At 35.5% G+C, this 25,528-nt stretch overlaps 3 protein-coding genes across 3 annotated transcripts in view; 2 read left to right on the top strand and 1 right to left on the bottom strand.

Moving 5' to 3' along the window:
• LOC136028835 (bifunctional glutamate/proline--tRNA ligase-like) overlaps nt 1-10,557 on the top strand; it is a gene marked incomplete at its 5' end in the record, with an annotated part of 37,880 nt that extends 27,323 nt beyond the window's left edge. Inside the window, 2 exon segments of the mRNA XM_065706767.1 lie at nt 2,667-2,971; nt 8,834-10,557. Coding sequence (XP_065562839.1) covers nt 2,667-2,971; nt 8,834-8,990 — 462 coding nt within the window.
• The window catches only part of LOC136028837 (electron transfer flavoprotein regulatory factor 1-like), a 194,624-nt gene that overhangs the window by 22,222 nt on the left and 146,874 nt on the right, over nt 1-25,528 (bottom strand). The gene's annotated exons all lie outside the window — the stretch shown is intronic.
• Nucleotides 15,319-25,528, top strand: part of LOC136028836 (adhesive plaque matrix protein-like) — a 32,529-nt gene continuing 22,319 nt past the window's right edge. The window contains exon 1 of the mRNA XM_065706768.1: nt 15,319-15,424. Coding sequence (XP_065562840.1) covers nt 15,419-15,424 — 6 coding nt within the window. The 5' untranslated portion in view covers nt 15,319-15,418. The remainder of the gene's footprint in view (nt 15,425-25,528) is intronic.

Below are 25,528 nucleotides of genomic sequence, written 5' to 3'. Positions count from 1 at the left end.
TTTACTGGACGCTTTTGGAAAATTCTTTATAACCTAAAAGCTTACGAGCTATTGTCAGTATATTCTGGATACTTATTTGCTGGATACTTATATTCCAGATACTTATTGGCTGGGCACTGGACACTCCTGGAAAGTTTTTTGCGCCTTAAAGCGTATGAGATATTGCCAGTATACTCTGGACACTTCTGGAAAATTCTTTATTCCCAAGAGCTTACACGATCTATGGGTCAGTAGATTTGGGACACTTCTTCGGAAACCAAACGCTTCTGGGAAATATTTTTAAAACCCTAGAGTGTAGGATATGTGCCAGTATTTTCTCAAATTTTTCATGACGAAATGGTAATTGTTTTAGAATCAGAACCGACAATGGACTGTCCGCCTTTTTACTTTTTTTTTTTTTTTAGGTTATTGGTGTCAAAGACATTGATTGACTAAATAATAATTTTAATTTATAATAAATAATAATTGATTGACTAAAAATAATTTTATGCCGTCACAAGGATAAAAAAGAAAAAAAGGAAAAGTAATACAAAAAAGACAAAACAATGTTTTGCCATACAGCTATGAAATCAGGGGTAAGGTATGGAGGTGAGAAAAAAAATCGACGATGGGGGAACAGTTTTGAGAGATAAAAAAATGCAAAAATAAATGGCAAATAACAAATTAAATTCGATACCTTTATGGGTTTTTTTTTCGAATAAGCGAGGTTTAGGCTGTGAAATTTATATCAAAACAGGGGTATGAGCTAAGACCCTGTAGGGATAGGAAACAGGGACAGGGGTTTTATGCCCTCATAAGGATAAAAAAGACAAAAAAAAAGTAATACAAAAAAAGACAAAATTTTATTTTACCATACAAATATGAAATCAAGGAAAAGTGTAGAGGTGACAAAAAATCGACAAGGAGGAAAACAGTTTTAAGAAATCAAAAATTGCAAAAAATGACAATATTTTAGAAATTTTAGAACAATATTTTAAAAATAATAAATTTAACTCGACACCTTTATAGTTTTTTTTTTTTTTTTTTTTGAGAAAACGAAGTTTTGGCAGTGAAGTTTATTTCAAAACATGGATAGGATATAAGATCCTATAGGGATTAGAAACAGCGACAGGGATATGAAACAGGGACAGGGATATGAAAAATGGAAGGGATCCAAGAGAGTGTCTATTACTAAGAGTTAAAATTCTACCAGCCAGGGAAATTACTGTGGAAGTATTTGTCATAGTGACGGTTTTAGTCATACCCAAGGAATGGTAATGAAGATTCTTTCCGCCTCATGGAGGTTTGCTAAGAATTGAAGGAGCTGATGTTTAAGCTTTTTCGCCTATATGACAAAGACGCTAGGTTTGCCGAAAATCTATTAAGCAGGGGTAGTTTGTGAAGTGTTAGAGGTTTGTTTCGTTAGCCATGAAATGTTGGGATTGATTTTTATAGGGTTAGAAAGCTTATTAAGCATTATTTCTATTTGGATGTGTGGTATTAATTGGCATTACTTTTACTTACAGAACATACATCTATTTAGTGATTGTTTTTTTTTATTATTATTATTATTTACTGAAGCCATGCTTTATACAGAATTGTCGGTATTTATAATTTTTCAAGCCTTGGGCCATGGGGCTTCTGTGCTAAATAAATCCATCTAATCTATTTAATCATTTTTTAAAGCCAATTTTACCAACCCCTATTATAAACTTTACTTCGAAAATCCTCTCAAAAATCTGAAGGTTCAAAATATTCCAGAAAATACAAGGGAACTTGAGAGAAGTCTTGCTATTTTATTCACAACATGAAATTAATTAGAATGAAAATGTCTTGTTTTTTGTTTGTTTGTGTTTTTTGTGTATTTTCTTTTGTTTCCTGTCTCTTTTTTTATCTGTCTTTCCCCAAAACCCTTTCTCCATTTTTGTCTTTTGTGGACATTTTTGGCCACTGTAAAAGTGAGTGCGAGGAAATTCCTGCCTTTTTATTCACAAGATGAAATCTACTAAAATCAAAATGTCAAAAAGTCTAGAATCAAAATGCCCCCTTGCCTGTCTTGGGGACATTTGTTTTCTGTCTTCTTTTATTTTATTTTCGTCTTTTTCTTTTTAGTCTTTTTTATTTTTATTTAATTTTATGGCTTAAAACAAGGCCATTTTGTCTTGCTGTTAGCGATGTCACTATATTAAGATTCTTTCTAGGGTGTGCCTTTGAGAATTGAACTTGGTCCACGTGATATAAAAAAAAGATGAATTTGTTGCCGTCTGAAGGGACACGGGTGACAAGACATCCTTTTCTCATGTATTTTCATCCTTTTTTTTCGGTCTATTTTCCTTTTTTTCTGTCTCTTCTTTATAATCTGTCTTTTCCCAAAACCCTGTCTTCATTGTTTGTCTTTTATTGACATTTTTGGCCACTGTAAAAGTGAATGCGAGAAAATTCTTGCCATTTTATTCACAAAATGAAATCTACTAGAATCAAAATGTCCCCCTTGCCTGTCTCGGGTACATTTGTTTTCAGTCTTATTTTATTTTTTTTTCGTCTTTTTTTTTTCCTGGAGTTTGGTTAAATTGGCCTCTACTAATCTTATCTTTTTAGTCCTTTTTATTTTTATTTAATTTTATGGCTTAAAACAAGGTCATTTTGTCTTGCTGTTAGGGATGTCACTATAGTAAGATTCTTTCCAGGGTGTGCCTTTGAGAATTGAACTCGGTCCACGTGATATTAAAAACGATGAATTTGTTGCCGTCCGAAGGGATACAGGTGACAAGACATCCTTTTCTCGTGCTAACGCGGCAGAACGTGTGAAGAATTTGCTTGACACTATTCAGCATTCGATGTTGGAAAAGGCCACCCATGAGATGAAAAGCCACATCAAGGAGTGTTTCAGTCTCAGTGATCTTGCGGAAGAATTGGATAGGAAGAATATGATCCTTGCTCCTTTCTGTGGGGACAAGGAGTGTGAGGAGAAGATTAAGACTGATTCTGCGAGGTAAAATACTCTATTTTGTATTATTTTTTGTTTTTATGTGTGTTAAAGACAGATTTTTCCTAAAGCAAAGAGAAACCGATTGCAGGTCAGAGACAGGTTATTCATAAAGGAAAAAGAAAGAGGTAGCAGCATATAAAGAGATTCTTCATAAAAGAAATAAAAACGAATACAGCACATAGACCGATTTTTCATAAAGGAAGGAAAAACCAATAGCAGTACATACAGATTATTCATAAAGGAGAGATTTAGCAACACAAAAAGATTCTTTGTAAAGGAAAGAAAAAGTGATAGCAGCACGTAGACAGGTTATTCATAAAGGAAAGAGAAAGAGGTAGCAGCACATAAAAGAGATTCTTCCTAAAGGAAATAAAACGATAGCAGTGCATACAGATTATTCATAAAGGAGAGAGATACCAGCACAAAAAGATTCTTCGTAAAGGAAAGAAAAAGCGATAGCAGCACATAAAGAGATTTTTCATAAAGGAAGGAAATCGATGGCTGCATATAGACAGATTATTTATTAAATGAAAGATGTGGCAGCGCATAAAACATTCTTCATAAAGGAAAGAGAAACTGATAGAAGCACTTACACTAGTATTTTGTATAAACACTATGTGTTGGTTTTTTTTTTTTTTTTTTTTTTTTTTTTTTTTTTTTTTTTTTTTTTTTTTTTTTTTTTTTTTAGCACCCTGATTTCCGTTTAATCCTAGAAAGTGGTAAGGGTCTAACCTCTGCGGTTTTTATTGAAAGTGTGGACCTTAGATCGTATCAATGAATATGACTTTGTATTTTGGAAATCTTCGTCAAGCTCTTGCCAGGGGCCTTTAAGGGTGGTTTTTGCTTGTCCTTGAGCCAGAGCCTATAGTGTTTGAAGTGACTTGGGGTTTTATAGTCTATGTCAGAGAGAGCTATCTGAAGTTATGTAGTCAAGCTTTCGTTTCATCAAACCATGTTTCTGCTTTCGATGGGATAGCTCTGTTCTAGCAGGCAAGCAGGCAGGCACCAGTTTTAAATTGAAGATGGACTAAAATCTATAAGTGCCAAATAGATGCGGTATTTATCTGGCCCCACGGCCAATATATCTTCTTTGTGTGATAAATAGGAAAATTTACAGAAATAAAAAAGTGGGGGCCAAAAGTGCTGTAATCTATTTTTTCTACCCATTTCTGTTCGTGTGATTTCAGCTGAGTTTATCGTTCGGTTTTTCAGTCTTGGGATTGCGGTAGAGAAATGGTATCTAATGTATCGTTTAAACTTTAAAAGTTCTCCCGTTGCTACAGAAATTGGGGTTTATCCTTTGCTCCTTTCTAAGTGATGACGTTAGAAACTTGGCAGTAATTTGAAATATATATTATTCATCTGTGCTTTGGTTTGTGACTTTGGTTGTTTGGCTCATATGGCACTTGTGACGAGGCGAGAAGAGCTAAGAGCCAAGAGATCATATGGTATGAGCTCTAACAAAATTCTATGAATCAATAGATTGATTTAAAAAGGAAAATAAGAGGCTTAATGCCGGTCAAGATTTAAAATAAGAGCTCTGAGTCACGAAGTCCTTCTAAATATCAAAATTCAATAAGATCCGATCACCCACTCGTAAGTTATAAATACCTATTTTTTTCTAATTTTTCCTCTCCCTTTTGCCCCCCAGATGGTCGAATCTGGGAAGACGACTTTATCAAGTCAATTTTGTGCAGCTCCCTGAAACGCCTACCAATTTTCATCGTCCTAGCACGTCCAGAAGCACCGAACTCGCCAAATCACTGAACCCCTCCCCCCAACTCCCCCAAAGAGAGCGAATCCAGTACGATTCTGTCAATGACGTATCAAGGACATTTGTTTATTCTATCCACCAAGCTTCGTCCCGATTCCTCCACTCCAAGTGTTTTTCCAAGATTTCCCCCTCCAACTCCCCCCAATGTCAAAAGATCTGGTCGGGATTTGAAATTAGAGCTCTGAGACATGAATTCCTTCTAAAAATCAAATTTCATTACGATCTGATCATCTATTCGTAAGATAAAAATACCCCAATTTTCATGTTTCCCAAGAATTCCGGTTTCCCCCTCCAACTCCCCCGAATGTCACAGGATCTGGTTGAAATTTGAAATTAGAACATTAAAGCACAAGATCCTTCTAAATTTCAAATTTCATTAAGATCTGGTAACCCTTTCGTAAGTTACAAATACCTCAATTTTCAAAATTGTCCCTTCCCCCCACCCAATTCTACCAAATAGAGCAGATCCGGTCCAGTTATGTCAGTCACGTATCTTAGACAGGTTTCTATTCTTTTCATCCTGATCTCACCGCTTTAAGCATTTTCTAAGATTTCCGCCCCCCCCCCCCCCAACTGCCCCCCCCCCAATTACGCTTGATCCGGTTGAGATTTAATATAAGATATCTGAGTTACGAGGTCCTTCTAAATTGAAGTTTCATGAAGATCCGATCACTCCTTCGTAAGGTAAAAATACGTCATTTTTCTTATTTTTCAGAATTGACCCCCCACCCCCAATTGAGTGGATCCGTTCCAATTATGTAAATCACGTATGCAAGACTTCTGCTTATTTTTCCAACCAAGTTTCGTCCCAATCCCTCCAATCTAAGCGTTATCCATCATTTTAGGTTTCCCCACCGCAAACATCCCCCAATGTCACCAGATCCGGTCAGGATTTAAAATAAGAGCTTTGAGACACGATATCCTTCTAAATATCAAATTTCATGGAGATCAAATCACCCGTTCGTAAGTTAAAAATACCTCATTTTTTCTAATTTTTCAGAATTACCCCCCCCCCCCCCCAACTACCCCAAAAAGAGCGGATCAGTTCTGGTTATGTCAATCATGTATCTAGGACTCGGGTTTTTTCCTCCAAGTTTCATCCCGATCCCTCCACTCTAAGTGTTTTCCAAGTTTTAAGTTTCCCCCTCCCAACTCCCCCCCCCCCAATGTCACCCGATCAGGTCGGGTTTAAAATAAGAGCTCTGAACCACGATATCCTTCTAAATATCAAATTTCATTGAGATCCGATCACCCGTTCGTAAGTTAAAAATACCTCATTTTTTTAATTTTTCAGAAACCCCCCCCCCCAAACTATCCCAAAGAAAGCGGATTCGTTCCGTTTATATCAATCACCTATCTAGGACTTGTGTTTATTTTTCTCACCATGTTTTATCCCGATCCCTCCACTCGAAGTATTTTCCAAGTTTTAGGTTTTACCCTCCCAACTCCCCACCCCCGTCACCAGATCCGGTCGGGATTTAAAATAAGAGCTCTAAGACACGATATCCTTCTAAACATCAAATTTCATTGAGATCCGATCACCTGTTCGTAAGTTAAAAATACCTCATTTTTTCTAATTTTTAAGAATTACTCACCCCCCCCCCCCCCAACTACCCCAAAGAGAGCGAATCAGTTCCGATTATGTCAATCATGTATCTGGGACTTGCACTTATTTTTCCCATCAAGTTTCACCCCGATCCCTCCCCTCCAACTCCCCCCAATGTCATCAGATCCGGTTGGGATTCAAAATGAGAGCTCTGAGACACAATATCATTCCAAACATCAAATTTCATTAAGATCCAATCACCCGCTCATAAGTTAAAAATAATTCATTTTTTCCGAATTAAAAGCCCCCCCCCCCACTCCCCACCCCCAGATGGTCTAATCGGGAAAACGACTATTTCTAATTTAATCTGGTCCGGTCCCTGATCCGCTTGCCAAATTTCATCGCCCTAGCTTACCTGGAAGTGCCTAAAGTGGCAAAACCGGGACTTAAGGTTTCCCCCGTCCAACTCCGCCAAATGTCATCAGATCCGGTCGGGATTTAACATAAGAGCTCTGAGACACAATATCATTCCAAACATTAAATTTCATTAAGATCCAATCACCCGCTCATAATTTAAAAATACTTTATTTTTTCTATTTTTTGCGAATTAACCGGCCCCCCACTCCCCCCCCCCCCAGATGGTCAAATCGGGGAAGCGACTATTTCGCGGTAGCTGTCATTACCCTCGCTTTTTTAAACTATGTTTTTCATACAATTTTTTTTACCGTTTGTAAAACGTCATATTATTTACATTATATTTTGTATTATTATCAATTCCTATTTATAATATTTATATTATTATTATATATTAAATTTATAATATTTATAGTATTTGTATAATTCCTAATATTTAATGACTGATACTATAGTCCCCCTTGTTGAACCCCGTCATAAGTTAAAATGTCTCCAATCACAATGTTTGATGATTTTTCTCCTTTTATTACGCCTAATGTAGGGGTATGTCCGGCCTGTTTCTTATCCTGGTTTCTCCAAAAAGTAAAATTAGAAAGGTGATACTACTACTACTATTAACAACTCACCGCAGCACCAAGCTGCGTGAGGTGAATGTAGCTTCGCATGCTCCTCCTCCATCCCAATCCATTCAAAGCTTCCCTCTTCACACCCTCCCAGGAAAATCCCTTTTCCTTTAAATTAAAATTAGAGCGGCCTTCAAAAAATCAACAAGAACTATCTTCAATGAAAAGAGCCTGCAATGGCTAAAGCGCGATACAATTCACGTCTTAAAAGAATTAATTAATCAAATACCTTGTGGTGGTGTAGTGGATCAGGCAGAACCCTCTTACGAGTTCCTCGGCTTCTTACAAGTTCTCGGTTCCTCGGTTCCTCTCCGAGGAACCGAGGTTCCTCGGTTCAATCCCGCTTGCCGCAAGGAACTTGCTTATAATTTGCCTATTTCTATAATTTTTTCCCATCTCTTTAAATCATTTTCTAATTTTTGTTAGAAACTAGCTCAAGATAGTTTTTTTTATGCAAATGAATAAAAAAAATTCTCAGCCAAAATTCTGTTGATTTTCTTTTCTTTACATTTGGCTGAAGCTGTAAAACATAACTTTACCAAAAAGGTGCTGAAGCCTTGTTTCACAAATCAGGAGATTGGGTATTCTTACATATTAGTGTTTATTATTATTCATATCCATAATATTACATCAGCTATTTTTTTTGGCCATTGGGTTTTTATCTTGGAGATGAGAGTGGGGATACCTCCATATGCCCACATTTTTATAGCACTTGATAAATAGTACCACCACTGGAAAAAAATTGTGTTTTCGTAGAACAATGTCGGAGAAAATCCCCCCTAATTTTTGAAAAACACAAAATGTTGCATCTTTATTTGCTTGCCTCACTACCCTCATGCCATTAAATAAATAAAATAAAAAATAATAAACCTGTCAAAAACTATCAAAATCAAAATTTCTGAAGACACTTTCAAATAAAATTGTTGGATTAATTCATGCCTCTGGAGGGCTATACGCTTTTTTTTTTTTTTTTTTTTTTACAATTCTTTAAGAAAGATTGGTCAAACATAAGGCCAATTGAATGTGAATTAGAAGTATTTTAAAGAACTACGACTTTTCAAACATTAACAGTTTTTTGTTTTTTTTTATTCTGAATTAAAATTACATGAATAAAGGAAAGTTTCATTTTTCGTCAGCTCTTTGGTGCCATCCGTTTTTTAGTTTGTTTTTCATCCAAGTTTTTTTTTTTTTTTTTTTTTTGAAGAGGTATATTATTAACAAAAGGTACATTATTAATAAAAGTTACATTATTAAAGATAAAGGAAATGTCATACTCCTCCATATAATATAATTTTCTTGATTTTAGTTATTGCGTTGATGTACCTTTTCATTATGTAAAATACTTTAATGCGTATATACCATTGGAAGAATTACGACCTGTATAATTGTCTTGTTTCAGGAAGGTCAAAAACATTTTCTCACGAAGAAAAGTGAAAATCACTTGTCATTATTGCAGTAATTATTTTTAGTAAAAAAGATTTTTTTCTGATTGGTCCTCCTTTTTCTAGGGGAATTGATGCAGAACCGGGAGCTCCAGCAATGGGTGCAAAAAGTCTATGCTCCCCATTTGACCAACCACGTGCCATAACAGAGGACATGAAGTGTATCCATCCAGACTGCAGTAAAAAACCTGAGAAGTTTACGCTTTTCGGCAGAAGTTATTAAGTGCTGTAATTCCCAAAGAGTATGGAAAACTGATAAGAAAGGAAACTCACTGCCATCGAAATACATATATGTATATTACATTTTATAAATATATACGCCTTCTAGCGCTATCCAGCAAAATCGCATGTCTAATTGTAAGAACTTAAAACAAAAGTGTTATTTACAATTTTTTACTTTATCTCTTTTTTAACCTTCATTTTCCGTTAGTCCCAAGGTGAAATGTCCACTCGCCAGTAGGGATCAATACGCACATTTCTGTATTTGAAAAGACTACCACATTCTTAAAAAAATTGGTATTTTTAATTTTTATGATTGTCTGTTCTTTTGTATTTGAACCTTGAAAAATAGTTTTTATGTCCTGCTCGTAACAAAATAATCTAATTCCTGTTTTGGCATTTGAATTCCATAGGTGTTTCCAAAGTTTTGACAAAAGCCGTAAGAAATTCGAATATTCGGGGTTGGTACTGGGGGTAGTTGAAGTCTAAAGCAAGAACAAAGCACATTTTTACACTACAATTTACCCAGATATTGGGGGTTGGGGGTTGTTCTGCTTTTGAAGTATGGATGGAAATTTAAAGACTTCTTCGTTCAGTCATCTGACCTCAGAGAAGATTCGTCTTTTAGCTGTGGCTGACCAAAGAAGGTGTGAAGAAAGAATTTTTGTAATCGGAATTGACAAGCGTTTTTGTCATGATTATATCACCTTTTTTGCTCCTGTATGTAAATGCCCCCCTCCTATTTCCTATTAGTAGTTGGTCTGCAGACTAGCTTAGCCATGGAAATCGTAGTCTGACAGCTGTATGTTGGAACACATTTATGCCGTATTTTTTAAAATATCACGCTATTCAAACAAATAACTCATGTCTGTTAGTAAATATTTATTAGGCGATTATAGAGTTAAAACTGATAAGTTATCACAAGAAAATTTATAATTAGCTCATAAATTATATTATCTTTTTTGTAAAGATGAAATATTCTGAATACCCTTGTCACAGTCAACTTTCACGCTTTTGACATGAAACATTTTCGAAAAAAAAAACCCAGGCAAGAACAAACTCAAGATTTGTGGCTATTAAAAAATTGCTCAGTTGAATGCCTGTAATATATAAGTGTTGTCTGTGGCTCCAACAAAACGTTGACCTTTAATTAGATTTTTATTAAATTTGGTGTGAACTCATTTTAATTACTTAAGGAATTTATAAAAAAAAACATTCTTAAGCGAAAGATCTACTGAAAGAAACCTAAGTATATTCTAGATAAATAAGAAGTAACCAATTCTGTAGCTCTGTTCAGCTCACAGAGTGAATCAAAAGGAAATGGACTGAATAGTCTCGACTGAAAAGCCTTTGTTTTGCTGAAACATAAGACGAAGAATCTCTTTGAGGAATTATTTATTTCTGCCGAGTATGCGCTGCATTCAAAGTATTGCTAATAGTTATTAATTCTTTTTATGGCCAGAGCCATTACCGTTCAGTTTCCTATTTTCTTTGGTTATGACGTTTATAAAACTGAGTTTTGTTTATTTACTATTTGATTTTGGCTGCTGAATAAATACAGATACCAGTAATTGCTAGTTTTTTTTTTTCAATAGTGCTGAAATAGACATGTCTTTCAGACATAGAAATGTTCCCATCTTTGTACAGGGATTTGGGGAGGGGTGGTAGAAGATGTCGGATACCCCATCGATGCATCTTACCTGGAAGTGCTCTCCAGTGGTCTATTTTTATTGATTCATATCTTCGAAAAGTAGGGCCTTTTTTAAGATATGGAATTGACTGAGGGTCCAACCATCTTCAAATGTCCTGTCTACTACTTCTCCCTCCCACTCTTAACCTAACCTATAGAACACAGCAAAACAAAATGCAACAGGTACTAATATAATTGAATAAATAAATCCTAAGACTAGTGAACCTTGAATTGAACATGCAAATCAAGCTTGAAACGAACAAAAATCTCACAAACAAGAGTTTGGGTTTTGCCTCTTTCTCTCACTGTAAAAGTCTATAATCTATTGCTCATTGACGCTTTACTGAAAACTATATATGATTTGAACAGTCTTGGAAAGTAGAAATAAAACCAAACTGAATGTTTAATATATAATGCTATTACTTGTTGAAAGATCATTAGTTCAAGATTTCATTTCACTGTAATTTTGTTTTCATTTTCAATGCTGCAATATCTGGAAAGGAAAATATTTGTTACATAATTCGTTTTCAGTGTATCGAAAATTATACCATCAGATTCAGCGCATCAGAAAACCTTATTGTAGAAGTTTCAAGCTCCTATCTATAAAAATGTGGAATTTCGCATTTTTTTTTTGCCAGAAGACAAATCACGAATGCGTGTTAATTTGTTTTTTTGTTTTTCTGTTTGTTTTTTTTTTTTTTTCTCAGGGGTGATCGTATCGACCCAGTGGTCCTAGAATGTCGTGAGAGGGCTCATTCTAACGTAAATTAAAAATTGTATTTGCCTTTTTAAGTGACCCAAATATTTGGAGGGCACCCAGGCCCCTCCAACGCTCATTTTCCCCCCAAAGTCACTGGATCAAAATTTTGAGATAGCCATTTTATTCAACATAGTTGAAAACCTAATAACTATGTCTTTGGGGACGACTTACTCCCCCGCAGTTCCCGTGGGAGGGGTTGCAAGTTACAAACTTTGACCTGTGTTTACATATAGTAATGGTTACTGGGAAGTGTACAGACGTTTTGAGGGGGATTTTTTTTGGTTTGGGAGGGCGAGTTAAGGTGGGGGTGGGTTACGTGGGAGGATCTTTCCATTGAAAAACTTCTCATGGGGGAAGAGACTTTCAATGAGGGGGGCGTAGGATTTTTTAGCATTATTTAAAAAAAAAACAATGAAAAAATAAATGTGAAAACTGAAAGTTACTTTTTTACTGAAAGTGAGGAGCAGCATTAAAACTTAAAATGAGCAGAAATTATTGCGCTTATGAGGGGTTTACCTCCTTGTAATACCTCGTTCTTTACGCTAAAGTATTTTTAGTAATTTCATCTATTTATTCTACGGCCTTTGTGATTCAAGGGTCATTCTTAAGGAATTGGGACAGAATTTAAGCTTTAGTGTAAAGAGCGAGGTATCGACGAGGGGTGAACTCCCTGATATGCACAATAATAACATACGAATATAGAAGTTCGTTACGTAAGTTAATTCGTAAATTACGTATATTTTTATTGAACTTGGTATTAACCAAGTGACATATAGCAATCGCAAATTCTGTCGGTCCCGGTTTTGCTACTTTAGGCACTTCCAGGTAAGCTAGGACGATGAAATTTGGCAGGCGTATCAGGGACCGGACAAGATTAAATTGGAAATGGTCGTTTTCCCGATTTGACCATCTGGGGGGGGGGGGTTAATTCGGAAACAATAGAAAAACTGAAGTATTTTTAACTTACGAACGGTTGATCAGATCTTGATGAAATTTGATGTTTGGAAGAATATCGTGTCTCAGAGCTGTTATTTTAAATCCTGACCGGATCTGGTGATATTGGGGGGGAGAGTTGGGAGGGGGAAACCTAAAATCTTGGAAAACACTTAGAGTGGAAGGATCGGGATGAAACTTGATGGGAAAAATAAGCACAAGTCCTAGATACAAGATTGACATAGCCGGAACGGATCCGCTCTCTTTAGGGTAGTTGGAGGGGGGGTTATTTCTGAAAGAGAAAAAATGAGGTATTTTTAGCTTGGGAACGGGTGATCGGATGTAAAAGAAATTTCATATTTTGAAGGATATTGTGTCTCAGAGCTCTTATTTTAAATCCTGAACAGATCTGGTGACATTGGGGGCGGGAGTCGGGAGGGGGAAACCTAAAACTTGGAAAACACTTAGAGTGGAGGATCGGGATGAAACTTGGTGGGAAAAAATAAGCACAAGTTCTAGATACATGACTGACAACCGGGACGGATCCGCTCTCTTTGGGGTAGCTGGGGGGGGGGGGGTATTTCTGAAAAATTAGAAAAAATGAGGTATTTTAACTTACGAATGGGTTATCAGATCTCAATGAAATTTGATATTTAGAAGGATATCGTGTCTCAGAGCTTTTATTTTAAATCCCGATCGGATCTTGTGACATGGGGGGGGAGGGGGAAACCTAAAACTTGAAAAACACTTAGAGTGGAGGTATCGGGATGAAACTTGGTGGGAAAAATAAGTACAAGTCCTAGATATATGATTGATATAACCGGAACGGATCCGCTCTCTTTGGGGTAGTTGTGGGGGGGGGGTGGTAATTCTGAAAAATGAGGTGATCGGACCTCAATGAAATTTGATATTTAGAAGGATATCGTGTCTCAAAGCTCTTATTTAAGTCCCGACCGGATCTGGTGACATTGGGGTGGGGGAACCTAAAATCATGGAAAACGCTTAGATTGGAGAGATTGGGATGAAACTTGGTGGGAAAAATAAGCAGAAGTCTTAGATACGTGATTTACATAATTGGAACGGATCCGCTCTATTGGGGGGGGGAGTTAATTCTGAAAAATTTGAAAAAATGAAGTGTTTTTAACTTACGAAGGAGTAATCGGATTTTTATGAAACCTCACATTTAGAATGACCTTGTGACTCAGAACTCTTATTTTAAATCTCAACCGGATCCAGCGTAATTGGGGGGGGGGCAGTTGAGGGGAACCGAAAATCTTAGAAAATACTTAATACGGTGAGATCAGGATGAAACTGGATGAGAAGAATAAGAACCTATCTAAGACACGTGACTGACATAATCGGACCGGATCTGCTCTCTTTGGTGGAGTTAGGAGGGGGGTAATTTTAAAATTGAGGTATTTTTAACTTACGAAAGGGTGACCAGATCTTGATGAAATTTGATATTTAGAATGGTGTTGCGCTTTAAAGCTCAAATTTTAAATTCCGACCAGATCCTGTGACATTGGGGGGAGTTGGAGGGGGAAACCGGAATTCTTGGAAAACATGAAAATTGGGGTATTTTTATTTTATGAGTAGGTGATCAGATCTTAATGAAATTTGATATTTAGAAGGAATTCATGTCTCAGAGCTCTTATTTCAAATCCTGACCAGATCTTTTGACATAGGGGGAGTTGGAGGGGGAAATATTGGAAAACACTTGGAGTGGAGGAATCGGGATGAAGCTTGGTGGATAGAATAAGCAAATGTCCTTGATACGTGATTGACGGAACCGTACTGGATTCGCTCTCCTTGGGGGAGTTGGGGGGAGGGGTTCAGTGATTTGGCGAGTTTGGTGCTTCTGGACGTGCTAGGACGATGAAAATTGGTAGGCGTTTCAGGGAGCTGCACAAAATTGACTTGATAAAGTCGTTTTCCCAGATTCGACCATCTGGGGGGCTAAAGGGAGAGAAAAAATTAGGTATTTATAACAAATGAGTATGATCGGATCTTAATGAATTTTGATATTTAGAATGACATCGTGACTCAGAGCTCTTATTATTATTCTAACAGTTATTATTTTAAATCCTGACCGGCATTAAGCCTCTTATTTTCCTTTTAAATCAATCTATCGATTCATAGAGATTTGCTAGAGCTCATACCATGTGATCTCTTGGCTCTTAGCTCTTCTTGCCTCGTCATAAGTTCCATATGAGCTCTTAGCTCTTCTTTCACTAATGAAAATGTTCGTAAAAAAAATTGTAAGTTCTAGTTGCCTTTTTAAGTAATCAAAAAATTGGAGGGCAACTAGGCTTCCTCCCTCTCCTTTTTTCTCAAAATCTTCCGATTAAAACTGAGAAAGCCATTTAGCCAAAAAAAAAAATTAAAATGCAAATTTCGTTTTAATTATTTTTGTGCTAGAGCCAAGATCAAAAAATGCATTAATTCCAAAACGTCCAGAAATTAAATAAAAAAAGCAAGTTTTTTTAAATGAAAGTAAGAAGCGACGTTAAAACTTAAAACGAACAGAAATTACTCCATATATTAAAGGGGCTTTTCCTACTCAACGCCCCGCTCTTTACGCTAAAGTTTTTTTTACTGTTTTAAGAAGTAGAGTTAAGAGAAAGAGTCAAACTTTAGCGCAAAGAGCGAGGCGTTGAGGAGGAAATGCCCCTTTAATATACGGAGTAATTTCTGTTTGTTTTAATGTCACTCCTTATTTTCATTTAAAAAAACTTGTTTTTTTATTTAATATATACACAGATTTAGAATAGTAGTTCAGATTCAAGTTCTTCAAATTCATTCAAACAAGACATGAGTCTTTAACGATCTATTGACTCGATATTGGGAAAGAAAAAAAAATATTTTTGATTCTGTTTACCTCCTGCGAACAGCAAATACCAAACTTGACAAATAAAGTTTCTTTTTGATGCTTCAATAATCATCGCTATTGACCTTCGTCTACTCCTATTAAAACATATATAGCTAAAAAATTTGTTTTTTATAGGTAAGCAGTTCAGTTTATACTTGTGTAGTGAGACAATCTGTAAACATGAAGGTAAGCGCAGTACTTGATGTTAAATTAAATAAAAAAACAAGTTTTTTCAACGGAAAATAAGGAGCGACATTAAAACTTAAAACGAACAGAAATTACTTCGTATATGAAAGGAGATGCTTCCTCATCAACGCCCCGCTCTTTACGCTAAAGTTTGACTCTTTCTCTTAACTTTACTTTTTAAAACAGTAAAAACTTTAACGTAAAGAGTGGGGCGTTGATGAGGAAGCATCTCCTTTCATGTACGAAGTAATTTCTGTTCGTTTTAAGTTTTAATGTCGCTCCTTACTTTCCGTTTTTGAATCAATGCATGTTTTGATTTTGACTCTCCGCAGATGAATAATTAAAACGAAATTTGTATATTTATTTTTTTTTGCTAAATAGCTTTCTCATAGTTTTGATTGAATGATTTTGAGAAAAAAAGGAGCGGGGGAGGAGCCCTAGTTGCCCTCCGATTTTTGGTTACTTAAAAAGGCAACTAGAACTTTTAATTTTTTTTTACGAATGTTTTTATTAGTAAAAGATATGCGTAACTTACAAATTGGCTTACGTAGCAAATTTCTGTATTCTCATGTTTTTATTACGTATACGAAGGGGTTCACCCCCTTGTCAGAACCTCGCTCTTTATACTAAAGCTTAAATTTTGTTCCAATATCGTAAGAATGACCCCTGAATCACAAAAGCCGTAGAATAAATAGTTGAAGTCACTAAAAATACTTTAGCTTTAAAAAGAGCGAGGTATTAGGAGGAGGTGAGCCCATCATAAGCGTAAAAATTTCTGTTCGTTTTAAATTTTAATGCTTCTCCTTACTTTCAGTTGAAAAACTTTCATATTTATTTTTTCATTGTAATTTTTTAAATAATGCTTGATAATCCTGCGCTTCCTACATGAAAATTCTCTTCCCCGATGACAAATTCCTCCAAGGAAAGTCCCCCCAACATATCCCCCTCTTCTCAACTCCCCCCCGCAACCTAAAAATACCCCTGAATACGTCTATGCACTTCCAAATAACCATTACTATATGTAAGCACTGGTCAAAGTTTGTAACTTGTGGCCCCTCCCATGGGGCCTGTGGGGGAGTAAGTCGTCCCCAAAGACATAGTTGTAAGGTTTTTTGACTACGCTGAATAAAATGGCTATGTCAGAATTTCGATCTGGTGACTTTGGGAAAATAATTAGCGTGGGAGGGGGCCTAGGTGCCCTCCAATTTTTTTGGTCACTTAAAAAGGGCACTAGAACTTTTCATTTCCGTTAGAATGAGACCTCTCGCAAGATTCTAGGAACACTGGGTCGAAACGATCACCCCTGGAAAAAAAAAAATCAACAAACAAACAAATAAACACGCATCCGTGATCTGCCTTCCTGCAAAAAATACAAAATTCCACATTTTTGTAGATAGGAGCTTGAAAATTCTACAATAGGGTTCTCTGATACGCTGAATCTGATGGTGTGATTTTCATTAAGATTGTATGACTTTTAGGGGTTGTTTTTCCCTATTTTCTAAAATAAGGCAAATTTTCTGAGGCTCGTAACTTTTGATGGTTGATTAAACTTATATATTTAAAATTAGCATTCAATTGCGATTCTTTTGATGTAGCTATTGATATCAAAATTCCAGTTTTTAGAATTTTTGTTACTATTGAGCCGGGTCGCTCCTTACTACAGGTCGTTACCACGAACTGTTTGATTACTGTAAAAACAGTCAATTCCTCTCTTTCACTAATATTTATGGTGTTTTAAAGATGCTTCTTATTCAAATTCAATGCCTCCAGAATTTTTTTCTTAAAACATCCGGACAAGAAGCCCAACTTTAGCATAAAAAGCGATGGGTTCGGGAGGGGGGTTCGACAGGAGAAGTTTATCTCTGAGCCTCCCCCAAGACAAATCTTGAATTCTATTTGGTCCATGTTTCCACCTGATCCCAAAGCTGTTCCCAGTATAATCCAGATAAAGTATATTGATCACATGCTTACTTTTGATCCACATCTCTGCTTCACCAGCCGTAGTTTCTAGTTCAACAAGTACTCATGGTGTCGGAAATTTGAGATATAAAAAAAAGGACTTAAATACTCAAACCCTTGCTTTCTCCACTCAAGCAAAACTTGAAGTAAATTGTAACTTTATCTCCAAAGGCGTTTCGGTAACATTGCAGATATACCGTTTTGGTCAACCCCTCTTCCCTCTCCGTAAAATTACTCGCCGAAGATTCAGCCTGAAAAATTATCCTTAGCATACTTTCATTTGAAAAAAAAACTAAGTTCTTATCGTTTTTCTGATCAGTCTGGAAATCCCCTTCCGTGGAAATTATTTCCTGGAAATCCAAACACAATGAAAGTTTTCCCCGGACAATTACCCTGGAACATCTCTAAATGCAAAATTGAGTAGGCAACGATAAAGTAAGACAAATAAAAAGATTTTCGCATAGGAATTCTCTCCAATTCCTCCAGTGTAAATTTTCCCTTGAAAGGTCACCCCTGGAAATTTCCCTCCACACGGAAAATCATCCCGATGGAAATCAACCCAAAGAACCCCCCCCCCCCCGAAGAATGTCTGTATACTTCACAATAACAAATACTGTACATAAACAGTGAGCAAATTTTATAACTTAAAGACCTGTCTTCAGGGGCTGGAGAGTCATGCTATCTCCAAAAGCATGGTTATGGGACTTTTCAACTACACTGGACAAAATGGTTATTTAAACATTTTGGTCTGACGATTTCGGGGGATAAAAGGGACTAGTTGCCCTCAAATCTTTTTGATCATTTAAATAGGGCACTAGAAATTTTAATTTCCGTTCAAATGAGACCTCTCCCGATGCTCTAGGACCATTAGTTTGATACGGTAGCCCCAGGGAAAAAACATACATCCGTGATTTTTCTTCAGACAAAAATACAAAGTTGCACAATTTTGCAGATAGGAGCTTGAAACCACGGCAGTAAGATTCTCTGATACACTGAATCTGATGGCATGATTTCCATTAGGATTTTTTGATTTTTAGGGGTATTTTTCTTTTTTTAGAAAATCAGACAAATTTTCTCAGGCCTTTTATGGGTAATATATATATATATATATATATATATATATATATATATATATATATATATATATATATATATATATATATATATATATATATATATATATATATATATATATATATATATATATATACATATATATATACATACATATATATATATATATATATATATATATATATATATATATATATATATATATATATATATATATATATATATATATATACTAGCTGTTGGGGTGGCGCTTCGCGCCACCCCAACACCTAGTTGGTGGGGGCGCTTCGCGCCCCCCCCAAGCCCCCCCGCGCGCGTAAGTCGTTACGCGCCATAATAGTTACGCGCCATTGTAGTTGTGTCCCTATGTCCCACCTGTGAATATAGATATATATATATATATATGGTTTTAACTACGTAAAACTTGCGAATATACAACATTCTTTGCTGTCCCATTGTCTTTGCATATAAATAGATTGTCAGGTTTACCGACTCTTGAACATGCAACATATAATGGTCCATGGGAAAACAATCTGTATTCAGATCTATACCTCATGATTCTAATGATTGCCCTTGAGCTTTGTTGATGGTGATTGCTAATCGACCATTCCCTGTCCCGGTGTCCCGGTCGTCATTTACATCCCCCTGTTTCCCCCGGTGTCCCCGTTGTAGTTGTGTCCCTGTGTCCCGGTCGTCATTTATATTCCCTGTGTCCCGGGTCCCGGTCATCATTTGTATCCCGGTGTCCCGGTCTGTATATACATTCGTTTTTTAGTTTTGTTTTTCTCCTTTATTTTTTTCCTTTTTTTTTCTTTTTTAGCTTATTTAGATTTTTAGATTTTTTAGTTTTTTTTTTTTTTTTTTTTAGTTTTTTATTGGTTTTTACCTTTATAGTTTTTTTAGTTTTTTAGCTTTTTTATTTTTTTTATTAGTTTTTAGTTTTTTTTGTAGTTTTTGCCTTTTTTTAGTTTTTTCAGTTTTGACGTCACCTAATCCAGTTTTTTTCCAGGTGACGTCACCTGACACATCCATCCATCCATCCACAGACAGACAACTTATTTTTATATATATAGATATATATACATACATATATATATACATATATATATATATATATATATATATATATATATATATATATATATATATAATATATATATATATATATATATATATATATATATATATATATTTCCGTTACTATTACTATATCTGTTACTATTAAGCCGTATTGCTCCTTGCTTTAAAGTTCGTTGCCATTAACATTTTGATAGACTATAATTATCATAGGGGAATGTAACGCAAAAACGCTAGGGACGATCTGATACCTGTCATTTTCAGACACTCCTCCTCCCCCCCCCCCCCACAGAATTGTTAACTCCTTCTACACCTCCATTATCCTACACTACCTGGAACTTTCAACTCCGTCTCTTGATTTGTTCCTGAGGCGTTGCAGATATAGTATTTTGATATCTCGGATGCATATACTATCTTTATGTTTAGTTCAACGCTCTCTCCCCAATTGTTTTTCTGCGTCAACTTGCTCTTCCTTCGCCCCCCTTCACCTTGACACTCCCTGAAAGTTTTAACTTATTACCCAAAGCCTTTCCCAATATATTTTGCAGATAGGAGCTTGAAACCACGGCAGTAAGATTCTCTGATACACTGAATCTGATGGCATGATTTCCATTAGGATTTTTTTGATTTTTATGGGTATTTTTCTTTTTTAGAAAATCAGACAAATTTTCTCAGGCCTTTTATGGGTAATATATATATATATATATATATATATATATATATATATATATATATATATATATATATATATATATATATATATATATATATATATATATATATATATATCAATATATATATATACATACATATATATATATATATATATATATATATATATATATATATATATATATATATATATATACATATATATATATAATATATATGTATATATATATATATATATATATATATATATATATATATATATATATATATATATATATATACATACATATATATATATACATACATATATAATATATACATACATATATATATATATATATATATATATATATATATATATATATATATATATATATATATATATATACATATATATATATATATATATATATATATATATATATATAATATATATATATATATATATATTTCCGTTACTATTACTATTTCTGTTACTATTAAGCCGTATTGCTCCTTGCTTTAAGTTCGTTGCCATTAACATTTTGATAGACTATAATTATCATAGGGGAATGTAACGCAAAAACGCTAGGGACGATCTGATACCTGTCATTTTCAGACACTCCTCCTCCCCACAGAATTGCTAACTCCTTCTACACCTCCATTATCCTACACTACCTGGAACTTTCAACTCCGTCTCTTGATTTGTTCCTGAGGCGTTGCAGATATAGTATTTTGATATCTCGGATGCATATACTATCTTTATGTTTAGTTCAACGCTCTCTCCCCAATTGTTTTTCTGCGTCAACTTGCTCTTCCTTCGCCCCCTTCACCTTGACACTCCCTGAAAGTTTTAACTTATTACCCAAAGCCTTTCCCAATATATTTTCAGAAACCATTTTGACAACCTGGCAAGAACAGAGTCTTTTGAGTTACCGCGTTAATTAATCCCAAAAAGGTTATAAATCTCACAGGACTCGTATATCCTTCAGCATTCTCCCAAAATAAGGTTTGAAGTCTTCTTACACTACCCTCTACCTTCTTCTCCCCAACAGTATCTGAAAATTTTAACTTCATCCCCCAAGTTCCCCCCAATCCCCCTAAGATATCCAAGTTGAGCAGACAACCAGGATCAAACATTGCCCCTAGAGAGTTCCCCCAAGAATTCCCCCTAGAGAATCATTCCCACAGAATCATATTCCCCCTAGAGATGTGAGGGTGATGTTAAACCCAGAAGCATACTTGTTAGATCATCCGACGTTCCTAATAAATTTAGATCCAGTATCATGGGATTACCAGTGGTCAGGTAGCAGAAATGTCTTCGGAAGGCAGGCTGATTGCCCTCGAAAGCTCAGAAGGGGTAATGGAACTTTCAATTTGCCAATTGCAACGTTAACAAGTAAAAAAAAAATAGTATACTACAGACAGATCGTCGCTAGACCTCTCTTCATGTTTTTTTTTTCTATTTAATTCTTATACTAGGTAAGTAATCTTCTGAAACTTGATTTTGTTGGAAATGAAACGTTCTGTTTTCAATGCAGATAAATTGCCACTGAAATAAATAATGGAATTAAAAATAGGAGCATTGTTTATTGCCAAAAAGGCTTAAATAGTATAAAAACTTGGGAATTAGCTTACAAAGGTAAAATAAACCAACCAGAGAAATTATATTTATAAAAAACAGAAAGGTGCATCAAACTACCATAAACATCTTTCAAAATGACATATAGAAAGAAGAAAGAAAGAAAGAAAGTTTATTTGAGCCCTGCGGCCATACACAACATGATTTAATAATACAAAACTGCACAGTATATTCACATAAATCATAAATGCGTCCGATGGCTAAATTATTTGGTTATATTTTATTCAAATGTCAAGTTTCTAATTTTGATTGGTTGATTGTACAACGTTTGTAAAATCAGCAAAGTAAAAACCAAGACATATTTTATTAGAATATCAAATTTTATAATATTGGTGAGTAATTTGTAAAATCAGCCAGCTAAAATAATTATATGCAGCGCAATAGCGTTGCCTAACTAAGAAGCGAATTTTTTTTTTTTTTTTTTTTTGCTGCGGCAGTTTATATGAAAGGACTTGTTGTAGAAACTTTGGAAGGAACTCCTGACGATTGGAAATTGGAAGTTGTAGTGCCCTTTTTAAGTGTCAAAAGGAATTGGAGGGGAACCAGTCCCCCCACACTCCTCAATTCCCGGATCACATTCAGTGAAAACTTTAAAGTAGCCAATTTCTTCAGCATAGTTGAAAGGAATAGTAACTATTTCTTTGTGGAAGTTCCCCCCACTGCCCTCAGGGTAACGGATTTAAGTTATGCTATTCCCCCAATGTTTATGTATAGTACTTTTTATCGAGAAAGGGGGGGGGTATATTTTATCATTAGTGTTAAAAAAGACCAAGGGCATTCAGGGAAAGCTTACAGAGAATATTGAGGGGGGTCTTGAACTAAATCAAAACACGTCATGCGCATAAAAGTTGTCAAAAGGGTGTAACTCAAAAATGACAGAGGGTAATTAGTTGGAGCCTTCAGGGAATGATGAAGGGTTGATCAAAACCTACTATGTGCATACATATTGTTAAAAGGGCGCATCAACAATATGTTCTGAAGGTCCTAGACGGTCAATCATCTTGATCAAAAGCTTCGGTCAACCGATTGACTCAAGTATGATTGACTGTCTAGGAACCTGTTTAACGCTTGAGTCAAGCGTTGACGGTGATTGATAGAAAGCTTAAATGGTTCAATCATTTTGATTAAAAGTGTTAGATTAGCTTTGGTCAAGATTGAAGGGTCGATTTAAGATTGATTAAAGCACATGTCAATCTATTGATGGAAACTTTTAATCAAAATGATTGACAGAGTAGGGCCTCCTTTAGGAATCACTTAGCATATCAAGCTGAAACATCCAGGGCAACACGAAGAGGATGTTCAACTGGCCAAAATGTAATATTTTCATGCTACCTCTGCTACTAATACTACTGCTACTGCTGTTACTACTACTACTAATACATCAATACTACTAAAACTGCAACTGCTCCTGCTATACTACTGCTACTGCTATGATACCAGTAGCACTAAGGCTAAGGGAATGAAAGTGACAATTTAAGAGAATACTGAGGAGAAACTTGAATCAAACAGTTCATGGTAATGAACTGTAGTAAGTTACGAGCCTGAGAAAATTTGCCTTATTTTAGAAAATAGAGGGAAGTACCCCACTAAAAGTCTTGGATTCTTAACAAAAATCACTCCATCATATTTATCGTATCAGAGAACCCCACTGTTAAAGTTTAAAGCTCCTATCTCAATGCGGAATTTTTAATTTTTGCCAAAAGCCAGATCACGGATGCGTGTTTATTTGTTGTTGTTTTTTTTTCCCAGGGGTGATCGTATCGACGCAGTGGTCCTAGAATGTTGCGAAAGGGCCCATTTTAACGGAAATTAAACGTTCTAGTGCCCTTTTTAAGTGAGCAAAAATTGGAGGGCACCTAGGCCCACTCCCACGCACATATTTTCCCCAAAGTCATCAAATCAGAATTTTGAGATGGCCATTCTCTTTAGCCTAGTCGAAAAACTAATAACTTTCTCTTTGGGGACCACTTAATCCCCCGCAATCCCCGGGGGAGGGGCTGTAAGTTACAAACTTTGACCATTGTTTACATATAGTAATGGTTATTATAAAGTGTACAGACGTTTTCAGGGGGACTTTTTCACGTTGTGGCGGGAGTGGGTCGGGGGTTACGTGGGAGGATCTTTCCATGGAGGAATTTATCATGAGGGAAGAGACTTTCCATGAAGGGGCGCAGGATTTTCTAGCATTATTTAGAAAAAAAAAAAAACAATGAGAAACTAAATAAAAAAAAATCGCCTGGAAGTAATGAGTAGCATTAAAACTTAAAACTAACATAAAATATTACGTTTATAGAAAGTAGTATCTCCTCCACAATACCTTACGCTAAAGTATTTTTAGTAATTCCAACTATTTATTCTACGGCTTTGTGATTCAGTGGTCATTCTTAAAGATTCGGGATAAAATTCAGGCTTTTTTGTAAAGAGCGAGGTATTGACGATGGGGAAAACCCCTCATATACGTAATAAAAATACACAAATATAGAAGTTCTTTACGTAAGTTAATTCGTAAGGTACAAATGTTTATTACTAACAGAAACGTTGGTACAAAATATAAGAAATGTAGTTGCATTTTTAAGCAGCCAAAAAGTGGAGGGCATCTACGCCTCCTCCCCTCTTTCTTATCAAAATCGTCCGATCAAAAATATGAATAAGACATTTAGCCAAAAAAATAATTAATATGCAAATTTCGTTTTAATTATTCATGTGCGGTGAGCCAAAATCAAAACATGTATTAATTCAAAAACGTTCAGAAATTAAATAAAGAAAGCAAGTTTTTTTTAACTGCAAGTAAGGAGCGACATTAAAACATAAAACGAACATAAATTATTCCGTATATGAAAGAGGTTGTCCTCTCCTCAATGCCTGGCTCTTTACGCTAAAGTTTGACTCTTTCTCACAACTCTACTTTTTAAAACGATAAAAAAATTTCAGCATAAAGAGCTAGGTGTTGAGGAGGGGGCAACCCCTTTTATATGCGGAATAATTCAAAAGGGCATGTTGGGAATATCATAGCATTGGCTTATTCTTTTAAGTTAACACTTCTGCGGCTTGAGAAGGGGGATATATAACTGACCAAAAGGCAATATGTACATATTACACTGTTGTTACTAGTACTACTGTTACTGCTGTTAGTAGCATTGCTATCCTACTACTACCACTACTACTAGTACTAGTACTCCTACTACTACTACTTAAACTCCTAGTACTACCACTGTGACTACTACTACAACTAAGGCTAAGGATATGATGGCCCAAATTTTAGGAAATATTGAGGAGAAATTGGACTGAGTTATAACAAGCTGTGTGTATGCAGCTTATCAAAAGGGCTATCTGTAATATCTTAGGAACGGCTCTGGGTATGGAGTTGAAACTTTCAGGGCTTGTTGATGTGGATGTTGAACTAGCCAAAAGGCAGTATTTGCATACTACTACAGCTACTACTACAACTGCTATTACTTCTAAAGCTAAGGGTATTAAAGCAACAAAATTCAGGGAATGTTGGGGTAATTTTGATCTAAATCAAAACACACTATGCGCATAGAGGTTGTCAAAATGATATATCAGCAATGCCCCAGGAACTGTTTATGGTATTAAGTTGAAATTTTTAGCCTGTGTTGAGGGGAATGTTTTAAAAAAATGCTATGTACATACTGCTAATAATGATACTAATACCTACTATAAATATTGCCTACTGCTTAAGC

Source organism: Artemia franciscana, chromosome 7 (genome assembly GCF_032884065.1).
Source record: "Artemia franciscana chromosome 7, ASM3288406v1, whole genome shotgun sequence".
Classification (NCBI taxonomy): domain Eukaryota; kingdom Metazoa; phylum Arthropoda; class Branchiopoda; order Anostraca; family Artemiidae; genus Artemia; species Artemia franciscana.
Note: the sequence above shows the minus strand (reverse complement) of the source record. Positions and strands in the feature narration are given on the sequence as shown.